We start from the raw sequence: 24,948 nt of genomic DNA, 5'->3' as shown, positions 1-24,948 counted from the left end.
TTACCGTAAAATTAAAACATTTTCAGGACTTGCAGTTACTAGGCTAACCGATGTTAGTCGGTTTAAGCATTATTTCTTATATTCAGAATTAGGCTTACGTTGTTATGATTATCAGTTGAATTCTTTAATAAATAATCAACCACAATGCCTATTACTACTGCCGCAGCAAAAATAAACCAGTCGAATTTCAAAGTCGTTCGCGAAATTACTATAGGCTATACCGGGCAAGTGACAGGGCAAAACAGCAGCAACTGCGGCATTTTAAAAGGTAAGCTTCCTATCTGTTTATTTAAAAAAAAAAAAAAAAAAAAAAAAAAAAAAAAAATCATTATTTGAACAAAAATGAGACTGATTGAATATGTTAAAATATAAACAAACAAAGCAGAGAATAAAACAAACTTTTAGGGAAAAAATATAGGCCTATTATGCTCAGAATTGGTTAACATTAACGAAAGCAAAATATGTAAAAATACATTTCAAACAAAATAAAACAAAACAAATTCGTGGCCGAGTGGTAGGCTATAACTTACGTTTCAAATCCCGAACAAACATGGGCTACTTTTTTATTATTAATTTGATTTGATAGTTCTAAAATATTGCTACACCATATTGTTTTTTTCTCCTATAGCCTATAGGCTATTAAATATTTTATATTTTTAAAATAAAATTACCATTCATTTCCATTTTACATTAGGGACAATCTTTTTCCAACAGAATGGCTGAATTAACATCTGCATAATAATAATAATAATAATAAATAAATAAACAGCACAAGGTCTTGTAAAAACACTTTTTTTATTTTTTGACATAATTTTTTTTTTTTTTTTTTACTTTTAAAACAGAGAAAATAGTAGACCTAGGCTATTCAGACGATATCTGTGGTCAATGCATTAACAATAGACTCTCGGAGCTTCAAACGATCTGAGATCGAATCTCAGTATAGCCGGCGACAGTGTTTATGTTTTTCCGTTCATGATGCTTAAATATGCATCTGTTTATTAAAGTCAATCATCTTGTTTAATTATCAATTGTACATTAACATAAATTTGCTACATTCCAGTTGAGCCGCTGCACGCTATGACATATCTGATGAAGGAAGACTGTCAGCCGATTGCACCAGAAAATGAAGATGATGAAGCTCGTCTTTAATCTGCTAAATTATGTTTTTTTGTGTGTGTGAATCATTCACGAGATTGAGATGACTGACAGTAATACCCGGCCATAGCAACGGTAGACATTTTCCAAAACAGATCGAACAAATCAGAAAAATACTTTCAATACAGTATTGCTTTCAATTAAAAAATAAACAATGAAAATGTAAAAGAAAAAGAAAATTAATTAAGTTTGAAAACCCATCGCACATTTCAAGGTATGAATAAAGTGTCGGGACAGTTTTATTTAAACAGGGTTGCATCGATTCGATAGAGTTTATTCCCTTTGCGATGCAAAATAAGAAACATTTTAAATTTATTGTCAAAGAAATTGCAGCTAAATTAAAAAATGAAAACGGTACAAAACGAAAAAAAAGTTCAAAGCAACATAAATTAAGAACAGGCGTTTTTCTTTGCCTCTCTCGCGCTGGATATTTTTTTAGTAAGTTTGGTCTCCCTCACTGCGCGCGGCGGGTCTTTTTCGAAATTAAGCATTTCAGCGTAAAAAACACCATACAGCTGATAATACTGTATATGTCGCTGTGTGTCATCCACACAAATCACGAAAGAAAAAACTGTAACAAATAGCTTTTGTTCCTTCAAAGATACAACATGCCTTGCTGAATTCACCTACAATAAAACGAGGTGGGTCGCGAATTAAATAGCTCTGTATCTGCTAAATTGAAATTGTGTGTGGAAAACCTTTAAATACAATCAATAAAACTACAATATATAATTTAATAAGATATAGGGCCTACTGTACATAGGCTATGGACTTTTGGAGATTTTGAGATTAAACCTTAAAATAACTTTGCCTTTGCCTGCTCATCAGGCTGGCTCCGACACTCTCCATATGAAAGACGGAACATTAACACCTCTGTCCTGCACCCCCACGATAAAGCAACTATTGCCTTCTCCAAACCCCCCACAGGCTAGCTGAGTTTGCAAAACAAAACAAAGAGTTTGCCACTTGTTGTGGTGTGCCAAAACACTTCATTATAAACTTCAATATTTCATTCAAAACAATCTCAAAACGCTTTGTGACATTTTGAAAAGCCGTGGATGCATTACTGCCACTGGAACCATGAACGCAAATACTGGTTCTGATTTTATTGTTTGTCGTTTAAACGTCATATATATATATATATATATATATATATATATATATATATATATATATATATATATATATAGGCCTATATATTAACAGAACTGCTTTTGAAATTACGATTGGAATTATTATAGGCTACAGAAGTAAAGTCATTGTATAATATTTGTTCCTTAGTGTAAAATGGAAATGCATGGTGATTTTATTTAGTAAATAGGCTATAAGCAAAAAACTATGTTTTAGAACTAGACAAATCTCTCTGCATCAACAATAGACTATAAAATGCATTAATAGGCTAATATAAAAATATCAATAGTCTAAGTTAGTTCGGGATTCGATCCCGTGTCATCTAAATGATCATAACGTAAGTTCAACCACTCGGCCACGATTCACTCGTTGCGACATGGCCTAACGTTCCAGTGTGTGTTCGCTCACACGAGCGAGAAGCGCTCTTCATTCAAATGAACGCGCCGCCGCGTTTGTCGAACACTAATTCAACATGCCAGAATAAAACCTGGCTTTGGAACAATGCATAGCGCCACTCGTCGTGGTCTGTGCCAAAAAATTATAATAATTTAGTTTCATTTATTTCAGTGTTAGTGTTTGAGTTAAAAAAAATCCTCTACAAATTATATTAACACAAAGTCGGCTGTAAGAGTCCTTTATAGGCTAAGTAAAAAGCAAAGGGCTTACAGTCTTAACATTTAGGCTACTTTGCTTAAATTCGATACATTTATTTTCAGTAGGGCCTAATAAATTTGTAGGGATGTAATTTCAGTATGCTTTACCAACGCTATGTATTCAATTAAAGTTCCAAGAGGTCTGTTATATATTTCCTTCCCAGCTGACACTAATATGCAAGTGCACAGCAAAAATCACAACTTGTGCTTGCTGCGAACGCAACTTATTTAAGGTGTCTCAACTGTACACAGTCTACCCTACAGTGTGAATTCGTTACAAGGTTTCATTTAATTATTTTTTTTCCATCTATGTTGAATATGAAAAGTGAACAGCACGAGTAGCCTAAGATAGGATGCATTAGGCTATATCGAGAGATGGATATGGAGTGGGTCAGACATGATTTTGACCACTTCATTAAAGTCCGCGTGAACCGGAAGTTGCAAACGACTTTTCTCCAGTGCTGTGACGTATTTCCCAGTGAAAAGGAATATTGAACAGAGGGCAGGGTTTTACTCTAGCGCTCCTCCTCTCCATCTCTCGCTCATAGCAGACTAACGGTTTGAGGGGAGTGGTTAAGCGTTTCCCAAACCAAGCCGTCAAACATACGTCATCAGGGAAGGTCCTCCAATGCAGAGGGGAGGGGCATTTTCAGATTTTGATTAAAGATTACAAAGCCAAAAAAATTTTTTGTGTGGATTGACTTGCATGGATGAATTGTTCACCACAAAACTAACAATTTAGGCAAACAAAGTAAATATGGTCAATTTTGAATTCATGTGGACTTTAAGTTTTGTTCAGTAGAAAACCTTTCTTTAAAGTGAATTTCGTTTTCTATAAATTGTATCTTAATTTTAACCAATTTTTCATCAACCAATTGCCTGTAAGTTGCCTATAACTCTTATAAGTAAGAGAAGCAAATATAACAGACACTAATCATGGAGGCGCCCGCGCGGTCACTTGCGTTGCACGTCAGCTGGAGCGCATCTCATCCTAACTTAACGAAACTCAGCGTATGCCTCACACAGACATGATAAATACATCAAATACACAAAGCTTGAAATGCCTTCAAACGAAATAATTCAAAACGAAAAGAAAAGGCTACTCTCTGATAATCAGATTATGTCTTTATGTGCATTTATCTCTAGGTGCGTTCACTACAAATATGGCGATCGTCAAGAAAACACTAGTTTATTGATAAAAATCAATGCACGCATCACCGGATTTAAATACACATCTTGCTTGTTGCACGCACACATATTATGTCGACAAAACGATATTATGATATAACGAAATATTATGTTGAAATAACATTATTATTAATAATACATCTTTTAGAATATTTGATTAAATGCTGATTGTTGCGCTTGTTCAATTTAATAAAATTAAAACTTTAATTGTGATAATTCAAATAGGCCTAATTGAAAATTAAATATTTAGTGGCCAAGTTTTGCTAATTTATTATATAGGCTATTATATGCCTATTGCCTATATTAAGTAGGTCATATTAAGACAAGGCATATATTAAGTTATTTTAGCTGTTATGAGAAAAAAAAAATCTAACGAAATCTAAATTCATAAATCAAATAAATCAAAAAAAAAAAATTCTAACGCCAATTCAACATGCCAGAATAAAACCTGATTTTTGAACAATGCGTAACGCCACTCGGCCTGGTGTGCCAAAACACTACATTTTAAACTTCAATGTTTAATTCAAAACAATCTCAAAACGCGTTGTGACATTTTTTTAAAGCAGTAGCCAAGCCAATATAGATTAAGGGCATTGAAACCAGGATCTTAACTAAAACGCGTTCCGCGTAATCTCTCAAAATTTATGCCACACTACTCCATGTATTTTTTTTTTTTAAGGACTGCTTTTGAAATCACTATAAATTACTATGCAATTGTATCGCTCACGAGAGCTCTTCATTTATCTAATTCCTCAATAGAATAGTAAAAATATTCAGCGTCATTGCTCCTAATATCGTTTCTATTTTTAACTTTTGATTCTATTTTTTCAGTTCTAAAATTGATTCTATCTTTAGTTCTATTCTGTCGTAGTCTTATAGGCCTATTTATATATATGAAAAATATGCCTATTAGGCTTAGGGTTTTATATTTAACCCACTTACATTTTAAAATACGGCAATTGCTGCTGATTTGCACAATGTCCCTTTGCGCCACCTGGCGGTCATTTCGGGAACGACTTTGAAATGCGGCTGGTTTATTTTCGCCGCGGTGATTTCGCCGCGGCGGCTGGCGCGGCGGTAATAGGCATTCTGGTTGGGCACCATCTGTATACATAGCCGTCTCACCTATGTTCCTCGCCTGATTACTATCCTAACCAGAGATATGGGGGGAGTACTCTGGGTTCGGGCCAGATTCTGAGCTCAGAGCCCTCCCCTCGGACAGCACGCCAAATACGCATACTTTTACACAATCTGATTTTTTGTAAGTGTGAACTGGTGAAAGTAGCTGAAGAAACACACATCCACACATATGTGTTTTTTCAAGTGACCGTGCATGTTCCTTCCCACCTTAACCACATCCTCGTCCGTCGAGCGACATTCCACCGACTCGGTCACATCGGTCACAGTACCTTCGGTTCCAACGGTGACCACCTTCACTGGCATGGCAACAGTCTTCCCAGTGAGCACAGCGGTGTTAAGGATCTCTGTCTCCTGCACACAGAGGGCAGATCAATCAGACTGCGTTAACTCAGGAAAATTCACCAGTGATTATTCACGATAATTCGTCATTCTGTCAGCTCCAGCTCTTCAGCGCCAACATTGAGTCGTGCTATTAACCCAGTGAGTCATATCATTCAATTAGAGTCATCAGCTCTAGAGAGTCTCGGACTGAAATGGAGAGGTCTGTTTAGAGCCAAACAACACATCCTGTTTTTATGAAACTGATCCACTCTTAGATAATATTCACATGAAAAACACACCCAGTAATACATTTCACTATGAAGCCACATCAAAAAGAAAGAAAAAATATTTGTACACACATTCAGAAGAAAATATGAGTGCTTGCCCATGCAAAAACTCTGCTATGACAGGGAGCTGTGGGTGATTGCTAGGGCGTTGCTATGTGGTTGCAAAAATGTTCTGAGTGGTTTTAAAATGTTCTTTGGGGTTGCTAGGAATGTTCAGGGTGGTCTGCAGGATTTGTTTAGTCTCCTTTTTATCAAACAGGCAAAACTAGTATTTCTGATTCATGAAAAAAATGAAAAACATACATTTATATGTATTACATGTTATATTTATATACAAAAATATGAAAAAATAATTTGTATACATATAAAAAAAAAAAAAAAAGCATTAAAAAAGCTAAATGATTAATAATATTTAACAATTTAACATAATAGTACTAACCCAGATCCTTAACCTTACGTATGGGCAATAGAAATAGTGATGATTGCCTGAGGAAGCACCAGTAGTAAAGATTCAAATGATGCTTAAACATCAATACCACTGTGGGAAGTTCCTAAAATATAGATAATGTCAGACGGAAAACACATTATTACTTATTTTCACAGAAATATCCAATAATTATGGAGAAATTACAGCTAATTAACATTTTCTGCAAATCCATTCTCTGATTATAATCTTATCTAAAGCACATCCATGTGTTAAATCTACTGTTTAAACAAACCAAAGGATGGGTAATCAGATCATTTAAGTCTGACTTGTGTTTTTCCTGCTGGCTGGGGCTATGGGTGAGGAGACGGCTCACAACTGCCCTTATCATAAACCATGTGGCACTTTGAGATGGATAAACCAAAATAAAGAAGCCCTCTGCCAAGGTTGTGTTCTTCATCATAGGGTTTTTTCTTCTATTTGTCACAGCTCTCGCCATTTTCCTTTAGAGAAAACAGATAACATTATTTAATCCTGAACTGTGGATAATGAAATTTCAAGCTTGTTAATAAGACTGAGGTCTTCTGTTACTTTTTCTTTTTCTTATCCAGGCTGATCCTACTTCAGGCTTCACTTGGCAGCTGATTCTTATTTCAATCATTTTCACTTTAATGCACCACAATTGTGAGGATAAACGAGCCACTTCCTTTCTTTCCCTTTATGCGTTTCAGCTGATCATTATTTTCTATCTAACACAGGCTGTGCTGTCTACTTCTGAAGTAGAATTTGAATACGCTGTTTCCCTTGATTTCAGAATTATGTAAATGTGCAACAGGAATGTAGTCTGAGCAGCACAAGCTTGGTATTCAAACCTTACGCTCAGACATTTTGACAGGGAGTTATCACCTGTGTTTGATTTGCTGTCAAAAAATTAATTTATCAAGACCAGGAAAATGACTCTGATAAATATTCAACGGGATGGGATGGGTGAAGTGTTTACAATTTGCTCTCCCCCTTTCACTCACTCCCTGCTCAGAGGAATTCAAAGAACTCAGTGACAATGTTCGGCAGACAAAGTGCTTTCAAATGTCTTTCAATGTGTCCATTCACCGGCTGTTAAAACCGAACAATTTAATTTTCAGTCAAGCCTGAAGATTACGCCGTGAATTAAAAACAGAATTCCAGAGTAAAACAGGCAAAGCGGTGGAAAGCCTCTCATTGTGATGCCACAGACTTGGATGGATGTCTTTTTCTGCAAAAAAAACAAAGCTAAGGTGAGTTCAGTTCAGCGAGGGAGGACAATTTTAAACCACACAGGTCAAATCCATTGACCCTTGAGAAATACATACCTGCCTCCACCGTCTGACTCACATGGCAGAAAGCACAAACAAAAAACTTTTTTGCTCAGGGAAATATCACCCAAAAAAAAAATCAGATTTGAAACTTATACCCAAAGATTCTAACACTTTGTTTAAAAAAAAGAAAAGAAAATGAAAAGTAACTTTTTATCCACCAGCAAAATGATGCGTATTTGAATGTTTGGACAGGTACACACGGATTACAGTACTCTACCCTTCCAATATTCCAAAAAGTAATATAGACCAGACTCTCCAAATTTATAAATACACATACAGTAAGAAGCAAATCTTAATCCAATTCAGTCACATGAAAGTCCCATAAGTCTGTGTTAAATTCTCACAGGCTTGTGAAGAAAATGTGATGTGTTAAGACCTGACCAAAAAAAAAAAAAAAGAAAAACACTTTTTAACAGCACACTACTTCTTGAATTAATTTAAAAAAATAAAATATTTTAATTTCTAATATTTTGTGATATTAAGTGTAACTTTATAGAAAATATTAATGCATTATATATGCATGTATATATATGTATATGTATATGTATATATATATATATATATATATGTATATATATGTATATATACAGTATATATGTATATATATATGTGTGTGTGTGTGTGTGTGTGTGTGTGTGTGTGTGTGTGTGTGTGTGTATGTATATATATATATATATATATATATATATATATGTATGTATATGAAGAGTTCAGATGCAAAAGCCTCTAAGTGCCATCTGAAATTTTCTTCTAGAATGATCATTTTTTATAAAGCTTGTATATTTAAGTTAAGTAATTTCACTTAAATGACAATTAATAGGTAATTTGCATTGCCATTTAAGTGAAATTATTGAACTTAAATATACGAGCTTGATAAAAATGATCATTCTAGAAGAAAATTTCAGATGGCACTTAGAGGCTTTTGCATCTGAACTCTTCATACACATACATACATACATATATATATATATATATATATATATATATATATATATATATATATATATATATATATATATATACATACATGTATATATATACACATACACACACACACATATATATATACATATAAAAAACAATACTACAAATGAAATAAAAATCCATGTTAATGGGCATGATGTTGGGATTGCTATGTTGGCAAGCGCCACAATGCAAAGTACAGTTTTCTCATGCTTTTGACATTGGCTCGAAAATTAAGGAAGATTTACTCTGACAGCAGGACTGATGTGTGTGGCATGAGAACCAGCAGAACTAATATACCACTAGTTCACGTCCACCTACACTCACACAGTCCTCCCCCCAATCATGATGCTCCAGTTGTTGAAACACACCATCCCTCTCCTTCCCCCAACCCCATCTCTGGAGCTCCTATGAGCTTCTGTTCCAGAGGGAGGGCGATGAATCCAAGCACAATGTGTTATTCATGCAGTCTTGTCATCCTCTGCTGCCTGGCTTGTCGGTAAACATTGCTCCCTGGACCGCTGACTGATTAGTGTTAACTATGCGTGGATGCTGGGTTTCAAGAACAGGCTGGGCTGGCGTACGCTCTCCTAGAGGCCGTCTCTACGGGAGGGCAGTGCTTCTACAACACACATTTACTCTTAAATGGCTTCACACTATCTTGAGAAAGAGAGAAAGAGGAGGAGGTAAATCGATAAAAGGCCATTATACTTTTTGGGCAGCATTTGTAGGGTCTAAAGAGGTATTGCAGGTCAGGGAACGGAGGGTTAATATCAGCACAGGTGATTGGTTCAGATTGTGGTGGACCTACGCCGGCTCACACGGTGTCTAACGTTCAAGGACAGGCAGCGCTGAATGCATTGGCACCCCATGTGGATCCTCACAGCTGATGCCGCAGACATGCCATTACAGAGCCATCGATCGACAGCTGTTTTTCTTTTCAAGACCGCAGGTCCTCCCAGCTCTTCAGCAGCAAGGGCTGAAGCCTTTTTGCCTCTGAGAGTCTTGCTGACAGAGCCTCTGATAAAATGGCACAACAGTGGAGACAAACAGGGAGCAAAGAGGAAGATGGCTATTGATTTCAGTAATAGCGCCAAGAGATGAAGCAAACGCTTAGCTGCCGTTGAACATATTACAGCCACTGGGTCAGCCAAGCATCCCTCTGCAGCCGCTAGCATGAGGATAATCACAGTTTTGTGCTACCGTTTTCGCATCAAACCATGATCCAAGGCCTCTCCACCTCACTGCTTGGTTAAATATAAGCACTCTTTCTAGGAATTACGAGACCCATTATGAACAGAGGACACGAGCATAAAATGGATATCTCCTCTACCATTGCTAAATTGTAAATGCTGCATTATTCATGACATTGCATGTTCATAGAAAGAGCATGATTTAGCCCAGTAGAAATTGTTCCTGGATCAAGATTTTTTTTGTTGGCCCTGGAACAACATTCTTATCAAACAATTATAGGCAAAACACATTCCCTAACCCTTAGCTACCCTTAAAACATATGAGCTACCCTCATTCATATGAACGCTGTTCAAGCCCTAACCTTGGCCCCAAAGATCAAATTCTGGTGATAAGATGACAGGAAGCTTGTTCCAGGAACATCTCCTCCTTGAATCATGCCAAACACAAAGGGAGGGAGCAGTATTTCATCTCAGTAATAATACCTTTCCACTGCACCAACAAGACAACTTCTACTGCTTGGTAACTAGAGACCAACATATTAAAAAAGCATTTTTTATGACCAATATTTGTGTTTAAGCATATGCAAAACTAATAATGCTATAGTACATAAAAGGCTTAGGCTACGTTTACATTAATCCGGATACACTTGAAAACGGCATTTTCATAAAATTTCTCATCCACATTGAAACGTAAAAAAAAACGCCTTACTGCACATGTACATTTTCTGTCATCTTTGCGACTGTGATATGAAGAGTGTGCAAAGTAACATTTTAGCAACTGTGTGAAAGTGAATAGCACATAACAGGCACAATACCAGTATAAACATGAATATCTACTGGTACAATAGGCATCACATGACGTACATGACATACACATGAATCATGCGTCGTCGTTTTCAAATACCTATTTAAATTTATCCATTTTGGAGAGCGTTTTCAAAAAGCTTTGTTTTCATTCATAAAAACGCCATCTCAATGTGGACGGAAGGCCAAAACGGAGAGAAAAAGATGCGTTTTCAAACAAAAACGTATTAGTGTGGACAAGACCTTAGTAATTTTGGCAAATACTACAAAAATAAGTACTTTACCATTGAAGGGAGGCGATTCAATATTGCGAGACTCGATACTGAAGAGTGTGATGGACTTTAATTAATCAACTTTAATCAATCAACTAACATTTGTTTTTCTTGCAGGAACAACATTCATATGCTTTTAATGTTTCCAAACTCTTTGGGGAAAACTTGTGACTTTGACTGTATGTGTATAAATACAGAAAGGGGAAATGAAACTAGACAGTCTGTTAGAATCTTGTGATTAACAAATGAAGTCATCACAAGATCAGAGTTTGCTTGTGCCAGTGACAGAGGAAAAAGGTTGGGGCTTTTGAACCAATTGAACCAATCATATTGAAGGTGACATGTTAGTCTTATTTGTTTTCTCGATTCTATAAAAACTGTTGTATCTGTATTTTCCAGTGGGATTCTCAATGGAATTTGTCTGAGATCCTCCGGCCTTGCTTCTTGGGAGAGATTCCCTGAGAACTGCTCGGGAAGATCTCCTGGCCGTGATTAAAGCATTTAAAGGACATTTGCAGGTCTGTTTGTCGATTTATTCCTGCGCAGGAAACTAGTTTAGGGAAGCAAGTTAGTTAGAAACTCGGCCAGTTGTCGACTGAAGACGCAAGAGCTAGAGTATAAAGGTATTGGGTGTCGATTAGTAGACGCCCCAGTTTAAGGAATTGGGTGTCGATTAGTAGACGCCCCAGATAAAGGTATTGGTGTCGATTTGGAGACGCCACAGATATTAAGATCAGTTGGGTGTCGATTTGGAGACGCCCCAGATAGTTAGGTTTAGGAAAAATCTACTACAAGAGCAATAACTGATGATTTTTTTTTAAATCTGTTAAACCAATTATCTGTCTATTTCTACTGCAACCTGCAGCTCTTAAGGGTTTGTGAGTTAATATTGAAACAGTACAGCCATATAGGAACTTGGATAAACTCCTTCACCACTATTTTAAATTAACACTTGCTAAAAACTCAAACTTAGATGCAATCTAACAATCTAACATTGCCTCTCTCATTTCCTGCAACTCTGGGGCAGTGAAATGTGGAAGTACAGATTCCATATGCCCTGCGTTGTGTGCAGGCCTCTAGGTGAGGGATAATGAATACATGGGCAGTTTCAGATAAGTGTGATAAGGCGGCAGCAGTCGTGTGCCCAGTGGCGGTGAAGAGAAAGGGAGGGAGAGAGTGAGATGCTGATAGTAATGAGGTAGTGTGCAGCGAGGACCATCGATCCCCACGGCTCACTGGCAGGGCACAGGTTTACCGAGGCCAGCCGCCGCACACAAAAACACGCTTCTGTCTGCATCTTAATCTCTCAGCAGTCACAAATCAACTTGCATTTCTTTTAGACAACTGCACAATTTTTTTCTATCTTTTTCTCTTTGTGTTCTTGCATGTGCTACACAGTCCTGTGCTGCAGGGGGTTCTAGAGAAACACTTGCATCAACAGTAAATAAAGCAATAATACAGACAAATCTCAAATACTGGGGAACGGTGAGCACACTTTCAAACTGCAGAGTTTAAATGACTTTTCTCAAAGACATTCTCATAATAAATTGTTTGGATCACAGTGTAAAAGGATAAATTCCTTGTTTTGTGCTCAGATAAAAGGTCGCTGGTCTCAGACAAAGATCAGAAATGTCAAAATGCATTCTAAAGATCACAACTGCTGAAAAGAACAGATGAGCTACATGTAGTTTAAGCTGGTTAATGCTGGTTTGGTTGGTAGACCAGTCTCAATGGACATGTTTCCTTTCTGTGTTGTTCAGTAGAGTTGTGGAACTCGAATTTGGACTCGGACTTGAGTACAACTTTTCGCGGACTTGGACTTGTCACTGAATCGGATGTATTTTTACCCGAAAAATGTTCCAGAGTCCTTCCAAGTCCAAGGATTTGGTGAAATTTTCTAGGGACAGGTGACGTAATTGTCACTGGCCAGATTGGGTCAGTACTGCATTGTCACGAAAGTCAATCATTCGTATGTGTTTTTAAGTCTTGCCTGTTTATACAATCAATTCGATGCTTGTAAGCTGTCTAAGACGAGTTTCTGTGTGCACACACTCAAGCTTACAGAAAGCGTTCACCGATCAGTCAGCGCGTTAATGCCGAATTAAGCTCTCTTTCGTATCTTATTGTGCGTTGGTGTGGCTCGTGTATATAGGCAGGAAGAGCAAAGCCCTACCAAAATATAAATCAATTTAAAAACATAGATCCATACAATAAACTTCCAATAATGCAATTTGTTGATCATAAATGCATTCAAAAATAAAATAGTTTTAAGTTGGCTCTGAGTTATGGAAATTACATGTAGAACATTTACACACAGTGCATGCCATTGTAAAGACTGTAGGTCTGTCCCCTCACCACTGCATTTTCGACTCTTGACTTATTGAAATACAGTATTGTTTAGTTGGACTCGGACTCGATTAGGACTCGGGGCCCTTTTGGACTCAGAAGTGACTCGGACTCGACTGGTTAAAGACTCGCACTCGACTGACACGACTGAGGTGGACTCGAACCCAACACTACATAACAGTGAAGCACTTTACAGTTTGAACTATGGACAAAAATAAATTCCAGCCAATTACTTTGGAACTAATTTTTGGGAAGAAAGTACATAATACACAAGCAATTGACACAGCTACTACAAAAGGAAGAGACATCAATACCTTTCGTAAATTTTTCTGGATGACAAAAACTGTACAACTGTCAATATATAAGAGTACACTAGACTAGCATACAAATGTACAGTATGAAAAAGGATATATATATTTTTTTATTTAGATTAAAATTTCTTTCTTAGATTTGCTAAATAATAAATTAGTGTTTTTAAAGATGAACTTTAAATGAGTGTTAGATAAATAAGAGAAATGATAATGCACAATTAAATTTCCAATAAAGTTCCGATATATAGTGCATCCTAATTATCAGCAACAAAAGAACCACTAGCAGACGGTTCTCCATGTAAATTTGATGAGTCGTTCAAAAATGTTGCCTGATATATGGCCTACAGCTTGTAGAGAACACAAAGGAAAAGGAATTACCTTGTCCTGTAGGAGGTTTACAGAGGACACTGTTCAAACAGACTTGAAGGAAGACAAACAGCAGGCTAGCGACACTCAGAGAACAGAGAAACCCATGAGCTGTGAAGTAAAGCCTGACACACACCAAAACTCAAGACTAAGGCCAAGAGGCTACGAAGAACCAAACAAAACAAATACTGGAAGAAAAAAAAAAAAAAATCAGAAGAAGGGTTTGAAGGGAGATGCCTCCAACTTGGCAATTTATTTGATTTTCCTTTTCTCTGAACAAACTCTCAGAGCACTGAGAGAAGACAGGGTGGCAAACGAGAATGAGAGCGCTTTCAATAGTCAACAGAAAACAAGCTCAGTGGGGACCCAAATTTTCCTTCGAGAGGGCTGATCGGCCAATTACAAGGAGCTTAAGTAAACTTGGTTCAAAAGTTGTGAGGTATAGAATCAGAGAGGGAGGAAGACAGACAAACACACACATTATAAAGGGAGAAAGCGAGCGAGAGCAAGCACACACGCTGATGCATCCTAATGAGCCAGAACAGATTACCTGCATTTTGAGGGTATCATGCACTGCCAAATCCTATTAGGGCATCTCCTCATTCAAAAAGTTGAAAGTGATGTGATTACATTGATCCCCTCCTGCTGTGTAACACAACAATCTGCTCTCCCAGCATTCCGAGAGAGCTCAAGACAAATGCGCTCCGTCAGAGGGCCAGACAACACAAGTGATTGGTGGCTGCTGTCTCGCTGTCTGCGGCCGTGATTGTTGTGTGAAATGCACTGGTGTCGAGCTCAGGCTGTAAGGGCATCATTTTTACAACGTTATTACATCATTCTCCGCCTTCGCCACTACTGTATAGCTGGACTATGTTTACGTTAATGGCTGATGGCGCTTGTTTGGCCATCGAGTGGGGAGCGGGGCTGTCCTCTCTAATGAAGCCGGAGAGACAGCTGGAAGGCCAGAATTAGCCGGTGTCCGCGAGAGGGGAAAAAGCGAATTCTAATGGAGCAGAAGCCTCCGATGGAACGGATTGGAGTCTCTTGCCTTTGTTATCGTATGCCATTGTTCCTGTCACACCAATCTGCGTAGTTCCTCTACATTAGACAGGTAGAGAGAGGGAGAGAGGATCGCCGAGCTCTGGGTGATTAAAGCTGACCGCTGACTCTGCCGGCTTAACGAAGTCTTGATTAAGTTTAACAAGGTGTGGTGATGGCAATGTCATCGTTATGGACAAGGGGAAAAGCTGCCGTCGGCTGTGTGTGTGTGTGTGTGAGAACGCCGCACTGTGAGACGCAATTAAAACGCTTTGCAAAAGAGGCAGGTTGATATAATTCAAGGTGCTATGCAAAAAAAAGAACCAAAGTGAAAGTCGGGAGAAAGAAGAAAGATAAAACGCTTTAGCTAATGAGAGTGGGCATTCAGATTTCATCTGTTTGTGAGGTAACAGAAAATAGACCAACCTTTTTACATCAAAATTAAATCATCTTTTTCATACCGCCCTATTGAAAAGAAGCCGATGAAGAGCAGATGTGTAGCCCATCTCTAATCAAAAACTATTTTTCTCCTTGGCTCAGCCTCTCGCTTTATTTAAAAAGATGAAACTCGCACTCTATATAGATGGCACACAAAGCACAAAATCCCCTGAAATCAACAAAAATGTAGCAATATATAAATAATCTATATACTGCATTTCATTGCTTGTGCATTTCAATAGTTTAGCGAATGAAAGTGTACATAATATCACACAGAAGTAGGGGCTTCGTATTTAGTAGGGATACTAGGGTCATGTCCCTACCAATACCCAGCGACTACTAAATAATTAGCAATAATTTTGTTCGACTGTCGTGATTAAAGTGAAATGTAAAAAATGAATGAAAGTGTCTATTACAGCATTACATGTAGATCTGCTAAGGTTGCATCAAAGATTTCTTAACATGTTTTTTTTTTTTTAACAGCATTGAGCTTTAAAACCAAGGCATTTAAATTAGCCACAGGTGCAGAAGAAATTAGCAGAAAACTCTAGAGATTAGCGTGCGCTGAACAGGTGCAGATACGATGTACTGTAAGAGATTCATAGTGCAGTGTAGTCAGCTTCTTTGATCATAACGGGGGGTTTTGAGAGACTGGCTAAAGTCATTGACGGTTTCAGTGATGGAGAATGTTCTTTGCTCGCTTTCTGTACATAATTTATTCCCAATTTGAATAACCGTTTGCTTTTTCAGGTTAGATAAGCACTGTTTTTCAGTGTAAAGATAGCTGCTCTGATAATTTTATTGGTAACAGCCGGCATCTCATTATTCAGAATTGAATAATTGGTGCTCTGCGGACTACTTTTATGACCCCACCAATGTCAAAATCAAACATACGCCCAGCAGTATTATGCTGTCCGTGTTCTACTTTAAGCTACATCAACGTGTGTAGGATTTAATGGATACATGGCAATTGAGTCCAACTTAAGTATGGCTGTGTCTATGGCAGATACCTGTGCCACTGGTTTAAATATAACAAAGATTAATGTCCATTAGACAAGAGACTAATTTTGTGTCCAGACCGGATGCCATGCTTCATTGGTAGTCAATACACAGTATGGAAAAAAATGTGATTCTGTTTGTCCAAGTTAAAAACACTTTGAGATAGACAAAAAGTTAACTGAAGTTTGTCATAAGCCTTTAGTTCACCCAAAAAAGGAAAATTCTGTCATTAATCACTCAACCTTATGTCTTTCCAAACCCGTAAGACTTTTGTTCATCTTCGGAACACAAATGAAGATATTTTAACGAAATCTGAGAGCTTTCTGTCCCTCCATTGACAATCTGTGCAACTACCACTTTTTCAAGCCCCAGAAATGTAGTAAAAACATAATTAAATTTATCCATGTGTAAAAAATATTTAAATCTAAAACTGTCTCGCATTTGGACATTTTTGACTATTCAAAAGTTTGGGGTCTGTAGGATTTTTTAAAGAAGTCTCTTAAGCTTAGCAAGGCTGCATGTATTTGATAAAAAATACAGTAATATTGTGAAATATTACTATTATTTAAAATAGGGGTGAATTCAGGGTGATTGGGACATTTTTTGCCATTAAGATGACTTGGAAAAAGTGTCCCAATCAACCTGAATTCATCCTTTATATACTTGAATATATTTTAAAATGTAATTTATTCTTGTGATGGCAAATCAGCCATTACTTCAGTCTTCAGTGTCTCATGATCCTTCAGAAATCATTTAAACATGCTTATCAATGTTGAAACAGTTGTGCTGCTTCATATTTCTTTTCAGGATTCTTTGATAATTAGAAAGTTAAAAAGAATGCTGAATAAAACTAAATTTATTTAAAAAAAAAAAATATATATATATATATATATACACAAACACATACTGTCACGTCTGTTCTAGGTTTTGGTTCATATACATTTTTTGTGATTCACTGTTCCACTCATGTGATCCTGTCATGTGGTTTCATGGTTCATTGATTTGATTGCTTTCAGGTATGTCTTGTTTAGCCATTAGTCCATGTGTGTATATATAGTCCTCTTGTTTTCCATTGCCTCATTGTCTAGCTTTGTTTGTGTCAACCTGCTGTCAGTAAGTCAAGTGTTTGTTTATTTTTGTATATGTTCCATGGGATAATAAACTGCACATGGGTTCAATCAACTCGCCTACATTGGATAATACACACACACACACTTCTCCGGCTGTGACTGCCCAGGCAACTCATATCTTGAAATAATCCTTATTATCTTAGTAGTTAACATTATTTGTTTGAGGCCACACGCAGTTTCCTCTAATTTTAAATGAAATACTTTTGGTTCTGACCCAATTACCCGTCTTAAAGCAAATTGTACGCTCAATTAAGCAAATTAGAGCTAATTAAAGTGCTAGTCATACTGTTGCTTTAAAAGACACATCAACAATTCCTGTCTTTCCTGTGTGATGCATCTTATATTATGCCTGAAAGCAGCAATAATTTATATTATATGCAAACAGTAACAATAAAAAGACAAAAGAACAGTATTGCATTCTTGGACTTGTTTAGAATGGAAGACATGAGTTGATCAGAACTCACCATAGCCAATGGCACGATGCCGCCAAGGTCATGTGGTGCCAGACGGATGAGGGTCTGGATCTCGTCTGAGAGGGTCCGGGAGATGGGGTACTCAATCTGCCATGTCACTGAGCGACTTCCCAGAGGATCCAACAACCCGTTGACCTCCAGATCCACCTGTAAAACCTTCTGGAAACCGGCCTCCACCCTAACATAGGAAAAAGAAATGGTCACGACTCACGAGTAATATCAAAATGTTTGAATGCAAGCTCAAAGGCATATTTTTGTGCATGCTGCCAATGGACGAAAGGGCAGTCAAGCGGCCGTTTATCGACCCTTTTGTTTTTCTACACCTGGTGTGTGTAGGATGTAGAATGCGACGTATGTGGGTGTGAGTGTGTGGTGGTTTACTCTCATTATTTTAGTTCAACAAAAACGCATCCCAGCAGCAACCAAAAAAAAATAAAATAAAAAAAGACAGCAAAAAAGCAATTTACTTTTGGTCCAGCGCCACAGCATTTTCAGAAAAGATTTCCAAAGCAGAGCATAACAGTGTCTCTACTGATTGTGATGCAAACAAAGCTGAAAAACAATGAATAAAACCAAAGCTATTTGATTTGCCCAGACCTGGTTTTGATCAGCCTGGCTGCTCCGGCCTCACAGTACTTAGTTAAAACAAAACGGCATAGAAAAATTCCTACTATCAAAATACAAATGTGGAATATGGAACTGCAATTGAATCCACACCTGGTAGCATGACAGGAACACACACAAAAAAACTATATTACTATATTAGTATAAACTATATTCTTTTCCCCTCAAAATCAGAACAATATACAAGGTCCCTACAAATAACTCACACATCCACAAAAACGTAAGGTCACCGTGTTATTCTCAATGCTGTAATTTCATCAATACGGGGGAGAAATATAATTTATGATTTTTGGTTGACATTACACACAACTTTCAGAAAGAAAAAAAATACTTTCTCTAACACACACTTTGGTCAGGGTTAACAAGGTTACAGCTTTCCCCATTGAATTGAGCAACTTTTAAACTGTTCCCAAGAGAGATTTTTTTTTTTTTTGTCCTGCAGTTTGAAGTTTGACATATCACACAAATTAAATTTGAATGCCAGAATTCCTGACCAACCAACAGCCAATCTTCTGCTAATCAAAACAGGTAAGATGGATGCTACTTTTTATGGAAGCAGACAGACCAACTGTGGTTATGATTACAATGTAGTAAATGTATCGAATGTGAATCAAAACTGTCAGTAAAAAGATTTATAATGTTGCAAAAGACATTTCAAATGAATGCTGTTCTTTTGAACTTTCTATTCATCAAAGAATCCTGGACTTTTTTTATAACTGTTTCCACGAAAATATTACGCAGCACAACCATTTTTAACATTGGTTTTAATAAAAATAAAGAAAGAGTCTTGATCACCAAATCAGCATATCAGAATGATTTCTGAAGGATCATGTGACACTGAAGACTGGAGTAATGATGATGAAAATTCAGCTTTGACATCACAGGAATAAATTACATTTTAAAATATATTAAAATACAAAGCAGATATTTTTACATTTATTACAATATTAATATTATATTAATTACAATGATAAAATTTCACAATATGACTGTATTTACTGTATTTTTACTGCATGTATGCATTAAATAAATGGTAATCATAAATGGTAATCATAGGAGACTTTTTTCAAAAACATAAAAAAACATATTACAATAACAATTTTTATAACGATGATTAAAAAAAAACTTAGCAATAGTAGGCCAACAAATGAGTAGGCATTCCTAAAATCTGACACACATATTGTGTTTTGATACTGGACTGGTTTTATTGGTCATTAGGCTGGTTTTTGATTGATCTTCGCAACTCTGACTTGATGTGTCTGAATCTGAGAAAGAGGCAGAGAGATATGATTATCCTTTTTTTCATTGCATAAGTACAGTCCCCCTTAACCGAATCTTCAGGAAAACAAAACAAAACATCTTCCTCCTGTCACCAGCAGTTCTAATAACTTTCATTCCAAAAAGCCCTGGATTCTCTGATTTCAATGTCATGGAAACAGTGACGGCAGGATATCTTGAAGAAGCAAATCTGGATGATCATATCAGTTTTCACACGTTCTATCTGAGACTTAACATAATAAAGGGGCCGCACACTGCCAGTTTCTACCAGATCACACATGGTGTAAGTTAATTTGATTTCTAGATTCCTTAAAGAGACATTATCTGTAAGTAGCAGAAAAGTGAACTCAAGACTAGAAAAGGCTTTTGTACAAGACTTAAAGTCAGGTTATAAATCCTTAAAGGAATCATTTCGCTCCAAACCTGTATGATTTTTCTCTTCCGCAGACCACAAAAGGAGCTGTTAGAAAGGATGTTCATGTTGTTTTGCATACAATGACAGTGTAATTGACAAAAATGCCACATAAAAGTATTATAATAGTGTTGCACACTTTTGCACTATATTCAAAATCTTCTGAAGTCAAAATAAAGTTCCTGTTCACAGAAAGTATTCTGTAACACTTTAGTTTAGGGTTCAATTCTCACTATTAACTAGTTGTTTAATAGCATGGATATTACTAGGATATTGGCTATTTATTAGCACTTATAACGCACATATTAATGCCTTATTCTGCATGACCATATTCTACATCCCTTCATCAATACCTAAACTTAACAACCACCATATAACTATTAATAAGCAGTAATTAGGAGCTTATTGAGGCAAAAGTCACAGTTAATAGTTAGTTAATAGTGAGAATTGGACCCTAATCTAAAGTGTGACCAAATATTCCTATTGCTGTGGATATCTTAACTCTGTAAACAATGTATTTGGAGTGTAGTGCACAAGTAATTTTTTGAAATATGAAAATTGATCACCATTTACTTTCATTGTATGGAAAACAGCATTGTAAACATCCTGCTAAACTTCAGCTTTTGTGTTCCATGAAGAAAGCACATCAAATGGGCAACATGTGGATGAATAAATTATACCAATATACATTTTTGGGTGGACTATTCCTTTTACAACTACACATAACAATGACTGACCCTAAGAAAATGCTGTCTCAACAACTACTGCAAAAACAAAAGGTCTTGCAATGCCAAAAATTGATGCCTACCAGCAGGCACTTGATAAAGCACATGTCATGATCACACAAAAAGGCTATTTAAAGTAAGTAGCATTTTTTGTGCTAATGTAGTGTTGCTGAAGGAAGATGGGCAGCTGAAAGGCTCTGTTGTTAGAGAGGAATTTTGTGAGAAACACAGCTGACAGCTTTGTTGCACTTAAAAATAAATGTATCCATCTTGCAAACACTGGTTTCCATGACTTCAATGAATACTCTGAAGAGCCCTGTTAGATCAAACACTGTAATGGGTCATTGGCAGTTTTCTCATTCAACAACGCTAAGAGAATCAAACCTGCATAGGATTAGGACTGCCGTTATGGCTCAAAAGTAGGGTCAAGATGTGTCCAGTAGAGGGCGAAGTGCAGTATCTCTTCACCAAGGTGAACCTTTCCACACCATCAAAAGCTAATGCTGATTGATTCAAATCTTTTTGCTAGCAGATGGAATCTGGGAAATTCTCTGTATTTTTGCAGCTGATTTTGTGGGATAATTTGCCAAATGGATTTAAAAATGGTGAGATGTGTTAAACCAAGCATATTGGTAGCAGATGTAGCCAAAAAGTTGAGGAAACAAACATAAGTGGCAGGCAATTTTATGAATGACGGGGGTTCCTGCGGAAACTGCAAAATTTACGGTGGAATTCTGAGTGTACGACTTAGTTTAGTGTGCATTCTACCTGTTTATAGACTATACTGAGTGAGTTTTCGACAATCTTATGCTATGCAGTAGAGGTTATAAGGGCAGCAAATATGAAAATCATCTCAGACACAGAAAGCGAAAAAATGAAGCCTGAATACATATTTTCAAACCACAAAAAGAGTACTTTGTGAAAGCAGGAATGTAAAGTGGAACGTCTCAGCGAGAGTTTCTCTGTGAAGTCACGACAGGTGCTCAAATGCTCATTGCTAGGATGAATGGATTGTTATGTCAAAACATATCAAAATGCAGAGAAAGCCAGGGGAGCGCTATTCGTCGAGATAGACTTGCACGTAATCATCAGGAGGAGTGAAATTCTGCTGGAATGTATAGATCTGATGACAAAGGGCTTGGCTACAGGAGGTGGAGAATTAATATTTAAAGTGGAGTATGTGAAATCCCAATCTTTCAAAAGGGTTCTTCGACTGAATTTTCCAAAAAAGCAGCTCTTCAAAGAGGCCGCGTGCCTCCCTCATTTTACACAACCATGTAGAAATGGCGTGAGAGAGAAAGAGAGAAGGAAAAAAGGGTAGAAAATGGAAATAGCTTTCATTGTGGAGACTCTAGGGTGGATATATTCATGCACAGTGGTGATCTGCTTAGCACTGACAACAATGATACATCAAACGAATGGAATCAATTTTACTACAAAGCCGCTGTGGTTGGCACCTCACGGCTCGGGGAAATAAAAGTCAAAGCCGGGGAAGTAATGGCAGTTGGCGCGTCAGCTTTGAGTAAAGCTGTGTTGGAATTTCATTTCACAGGTTGCAGAAGAGGCTGAGTGAAAGAGCCACGCCAAAGACGAGCCCTCGCCCTCCTGCTGGAGGATTTGCCAGCCGCCTCTTCCACTCATTTCCCTCTCGAAGGCAACACTGGACACTCAGAACCCCCAACAGGCTAAGCATGAAACTCAATCACAGTGCTGGCATGGGGGCCCTGACCTGCATCATGCTCACTAAAGCACTTTATGGTCTAAAGATGGAGTTCACATGGTCAGAACAAAAGAGGAGAATAAGAGAAAGGAGAGGATCAGCCTACAGAAAATAGTTAATAGAGCCTATATTTGTGTGTGGAGGGAAACAGTGGTGCATTTATAAAGTATTAAACTGCTTAAAAAACTGTGATAAAGAATCAGTTGCTAAGGTTTACATGGTTCGTAGCGTCAACTCTTCTAAAGATATTTAAGAATTCTGTATATAATTGCAGGTAATTGAGATATCCCAGAATGTCTGACAAAATTATCACTTTGATGAATGCTGATCTATCCACCCCCATCACATATAAAAAAAGTAGTCGCAAGTGTAAAGAAGTGGTTACAAGCAAACAAGAGTAACATCAGTTGATGTGAACTGCCGGTATGCAATAATAATCCCTGGTTTTGGTTGTAAACTAATCGTTTTTAAACAAAACTCTTACATGAACAAATCTTAAAAGTGAAAAAAATCTTCTAAGTGAACAGAACTATGTTTCCCAAAAGCATTGTAAGCCTATGTAGATTGTAGAAACCATTGACACCAATGGTCTTTACAATCATCTTAGGTTTGCAATGCTTCTGGAAAACGTAGCCCAGAACTTTTAAACGAATGAATCTATTAGGTGAACAAATATTTTAAGCAAATTAATCTTTTAAATGAACAAATCTTTTTTTAATCTTTTGTAAATATCATGACTGATTTGGTTGATTTTACGTGCAATTAAAGACGTTTTGGAGTGCTTTATTGAAAATGCCTCGGCTTTGCGTATGTAACCCCGGTTCCCTGAGAAGTGAACGAGACGCTGCGTCAGCAACTGATGCAGCGTGGATTTCCCTATGAAAGGGAACAACTTGACACATAGCTCAATGTTTTTGTGTACTGAAGTGTGTGTGGAAGCAAGAACATAATGAGTATGTGCATGTTCATGGGTTTGTCAATAGTAGATCACAAGTACCATAGCATTGTCTTTTAGACCTTAAGATGTCATCTTACTTATATACTTTTGCTGTAATCCAGAAAAGCAATTCTCAACAAACATCATGAGAGCAACAGAAAACCTCAGTTCACAAACCTCTACTTTTTAGTGTTAAACTATTCTGTAGGAAAGTTATCAGAAGGATTCACATACAAAATATATACTTGCACCACGAAAAAGCTGAAAAGTAGAAGTGATGGGAATCTAAGTGTATAAGTTTCTATTAGAATAAAAAAAAATTGAAATGTGCAGTGTCTGCAATATAAAAAAAAAAATAAAAAAAATCCATTCAGCACCCACTGAGCAGGCTGATAAATAGTCTAATTGTAGTATAGACCTAACGATATAAGATACAAAGTGTTCAAGTGATAAATTTAGGTTTGCTTTTATTGTACAGTAGATTACAAAGCTTAGCAAGACGTTAACTAGTGATGATCCAATATTAACATTTTGATAAGATGATAATTTGTTTCAAATTATGGCCAGTTAATGATAAATGAACAATATTGAAATTAAATAAATAGTATCTGCCATTTACAGTTATCTGTCATAACATCGTAATCTTTTTCATTGATTTAGATAAAATATAGTACAAAATTAAAAACTAAAAAACTAAAAGTGAATTAAGGCATCACATTATAACGTACAGTACGAGAAATGGATATTCATTTTGAGATTTGTTAAAGTTTTTTTTTTTTTTAATTACTGGTGTTTAAAGAAAAACTTTAAGAAGATGGCAATGTTAATCTACATGTAAATAAAAGGGCCACTTTAAATTTACATAGTTTGTAAAAAGTAAGTTGACTCTTAATGAACATTGAAATTATTCACCAACTTATGCATTCTAGTTTCTAGAGACTTCTAGTTAACCATTTATCTCCACCACTTGCTGGTAAACAATAAAAACTATCACTACTATTTAAAAAAATGTGCTTCGTATTCGTATATTGTTTAGTAATAATACTTTAATATTCTAAGTAAAATATTTTTTTCAAAAATCACAAAAAAACAAAACATTTTTTAATGCCTTTTCCTTACACAAATATGAATTTAATAAACCTTGCCCTATAATTCTGTGAACAAAAAAAGGTTTTAATGACATTCCCAGTATGTTTTAAACTTTTTTAGTGTAAAATTCAATTTAGGGTATATACAACTAAGATGGCGATTGATGCATTTCATTA

General features: G+C 36.7%; 1 protein-coding gene across 1 annotated transcript in view; it reads right to left on the bottom strand.

Annotated features, from left to right (window-relative positions):
• Positions 1–24,948, bottom strand: part of LOC311096899 (transmembrane protein 132C) — a 150,355-nt gene that overhangs the window by 19,587 nt on the left and 105,820 nt on the right. Inside the window, exons 4-5 of the mRNA XM_084136313.1 lie at positions 17,979–18,165; positions 5,475–5,618 (exon numbers count right to left, since the gene is read on the bottom strand). Coding sequence (XP_083992439.1) covers positions 5,475–5,618; positions 17,979–18,165 — 331 coding nt within the window. The remainder of the gene's footprint in view (positions 1–5,474; positions 5,619–17,978; positions 18,166–24,948) is intronic.

Source organism: Abramis brama, assembly GCF_963993115.1.
Source record: "Abramis brama genome assembly, chromosome: 15".
In the NCBI taxonomy this organism is placed as follows: domain Eukaryota; kingdom Metazoa; phylum Chordata; class Actinopteri; order Cypriniformes; family Leuciscidae; genus Abramis; species Abramis brama.
The sequence above is the reverse complement of the archived record's forward strand: the minus strand, read 5'-3'. Positions and strand labels throughout refer to the sequence as shown.